This window comes from Neltuma alba, unplaced genomic scaffold, assembly GCF_004799145.2.
Source record: "Neltuma alba isolate B1F8T4 unplaced genomic scaffold, ASM479914v2 tig00001043_pilon, whole genome shotgun sequence".
Classification (NCBI taxonomy): domain Eukaryota; kingdom Viridiplantae; phylum Streptophyta; class Magnoliopsida; order Fabales; family Fabaceae; genus Neltuma; species Neltuma alba.
In genome coordinates this window covers 55,266-57,579 of record NW_021632300.1, presented here as the reverse complement: position 1 = coordinate 57,579, position 2,314 = coordinate 55,266, and the positions used below count along the sequence as shown (strand labels likewise).

At 39.8% G+C, this 2,314-nt stretch overlaps 1 protein-coding gene across 1 annotated transcript; it reads left to right on the top strand.

The window, feature by feature from the left end:
- The first annotated feature begins 19 nt into the window (after positions 1-19).
- On the top strand, positions 20-1,715 carry LOC114749837 (uncharacterized). Its single transcript, XM_028938382.1, has 3 exons — positions 20-424; positions 523-1,241; positions 1,373-1,715. The coding sequence occupies exons 1-3, from the start codon at positions 20-22 to the stop codon at positions 1,713-1,715; spliced, it is 1,467 nt and encodes a 488-aa protein (XP_028794215.1).
- The last annotated feature ends 599 nt before the right edge of the window (positions 1,716-2,314 follow it).

The window sequence follows — 2,314 nt, the reverse complement described above, 5'->3', positions numbered from 1 at the left end:
TAAAGTTGATGTGGCTGCTATGAATTTAGAGGGTGATGCTCTTGATGTTTTTACTTGGATTTCTTTGGGAAGAACCATTAGTTATTGGGAAGATTTAATTCAGATTTTCCAGGAACATTTTGGTCCAGCAGAATTTCAAAATCCAGATGTTCATTTATGTAATATCAAGCAAACTGGTTCAGTCCATGAATATAGACAAGAGTTCGCCAGAAGGGTTTCTAGAGTACATGGGTGGCCTGAGCATTGTTTACTTGGAGTTTTTATTAATGGGTTGAAAGAGGAGTTACAGTATGATGTTAAAATTCAAAAGCCCAGAACCGTTTACAAAGCAGCCAGCCTAGCAATGGAGTTTGAATTAAAATTACAAGCCCAGCAAGCCTCTCGTCCAGTTCAACGTGCCATCAACCACGTGGCACTAAGAGTGGTTATAATTTTAAGGATAATAAATTTTATTATCCTAAAAATACAGTAACTGCTCCTGCTGGGCCAATTCAATCATTTAATGTCACATCTCACAATCAGAAGCAGTTACCCTTGACATTTTCTAGCACTTCAGCGTCAGTTACCACTCCCTCCTACATTTCCAAAAGTGACAAGCAGTTAAGGAGAGAGAAAGGGCTTTGTTTTAAATGTGGAGATAAATTCTCTCCTGGCCACCGTTGCAAACCATCTTCCTTTAAGCTTTTAGAAATCACAGAAGATTGTGACGAACCTGCAATGGAGAACACCACCTCAAGTTATGCTGAAGAAAATGATATTGCTGAAATCTCACTTCATGCAATTTTGGGTGGTTCTACATCATCCACCATGAAATTGCAAGGCACCCTCTTATCTAAACCTGTCCTTATCCTGATTGATAGTGGTTCTACCCACAATTTTATTTATGAGAAGATTGTGGCAGAATTAAAGATTCCTACACAGCAGATCCCTACCTTTGGAGTGCAGATTGGAAATGGGAATATCATTGCCTGCCGATCTGTTTGCAAGCAAGTGGAAATTCAGGTGCAAAGTCTGACCATCAAGGATGACTTCTTCCCTTTTGCTATTGGAGGGGCTGACATGGTTTTGGGGATTAAGTGGCTAGCTTCTCTCAATACCGTGGAAGCAAATTGGCAAAAGATGTACATGATCTTTTGGGTGAATGGCAAGAGGTACAAGCTTCAGGGGACACCTCAATCTGAACGTACAAAGGCATCTTTGCACAGTTTCATGTCTACAGAAGACTTATCTTGGCCTGAACAGTATCTGCAACAACTATTGGGCGCTTATTCACAGGATTTTGCAAAGCCTAAAAGCTTCCGCCTATAAGAGAGCATAGTCATGCCATTCCTTTATATCCTGGGGCTATACTACCAAATATTCGACCCTACAGATGTCCTCATTATCAGAAAGATGAAATAGAAAAACAAGTGGCAGAATTGCAGATCAAAGGTTTCATAAGGCTTAGTGTTAGCCCATTTGCTAGCCCAGTTCTATTAGTGCCCAAGAAAGATTCAACTTGGAGATTTTGTGTTGACTACAGAGAACTCAACAAGATTACTGTACCAGATAAGTATCCAATTCCCAATATTGATGAACTTATTGATGAGTTACATGGCTCTTCTTACTTTTCAAAGATAGATCTTAGGTCTGGTTACCACCAGATTCGTGTTCTGCCTGAAGACATACCTAAAACTACATTCAGGACACACTTTGGCCACTATGAATTTCTTTGATGATATTTTAGTGTACAGCAGGGATTTCCAAGAACATATGTCTCATTTGAGAATAGTGCTGCACACTTTACAGCACAGCGAATTCTTTGCTAATCCCAAGAAGTGTCTCTTCGTTCAAAGGGAGATTACCTTCTTAGGTCACATCATAACACAAAATGGAGTTGCTGTTGATCCAGAAAAGATTAATGCAGTCACTAATTGGCCTCTTCCACAAAATGTTTCAAAACTCAGAGGATTTTTGGGGTTGACTGGTTATTACAGGTGCTTTGTTAAACACTATGGTCAGATAGCTAAACCCTTGACTGATCTAACTAAGAAGGATTCCTTTCAGTGGAATGCTGATGCCAACAAAGCTTTTCTCAACCTGAAGCAAGCCTTGATTAATGTGCCTGTCCTACAGTTACCAGATTTTTCTGCTAAGTTCTCAGTAGAATGTGATGCCTCTTCTACAGGAGTTGGTGCTGTTCTGCAACAGAATGGGCATCCTATTGCTTTCTTCAGCAAGGGATTGTCTTTTTCCAATCGCTACAAATCTGTTTACAATAGGGAATTGTTGGCTTTAGTGCTTGCTTTGCAAAAATGGAAACATTATCTCCTTG

Bases quoted from the DNA above. Each gene is read 5' to 3' on its own strand.
- LOC114749837 (XM_028938382.1), top strand. From the start codon at position 20: ATGAATTTAGAGGGTGATGCTCTTGATGTTTTTACTTGGATTTCTTTG. The intron at 425-522 runs GTTATAATTTTA...TCTCACAATCAG, and splicing joins ACCACGTGGCACTAAGAGTG to AAGCAGTTACCCTTGACATT. The intron at 1,242-1,372 runs GTATCTGCAACA...TCGACCCTACAG, and splicing joins GACTTATCTTGGCCTGAACA to ATGTCCTCATTATCAGAAAG.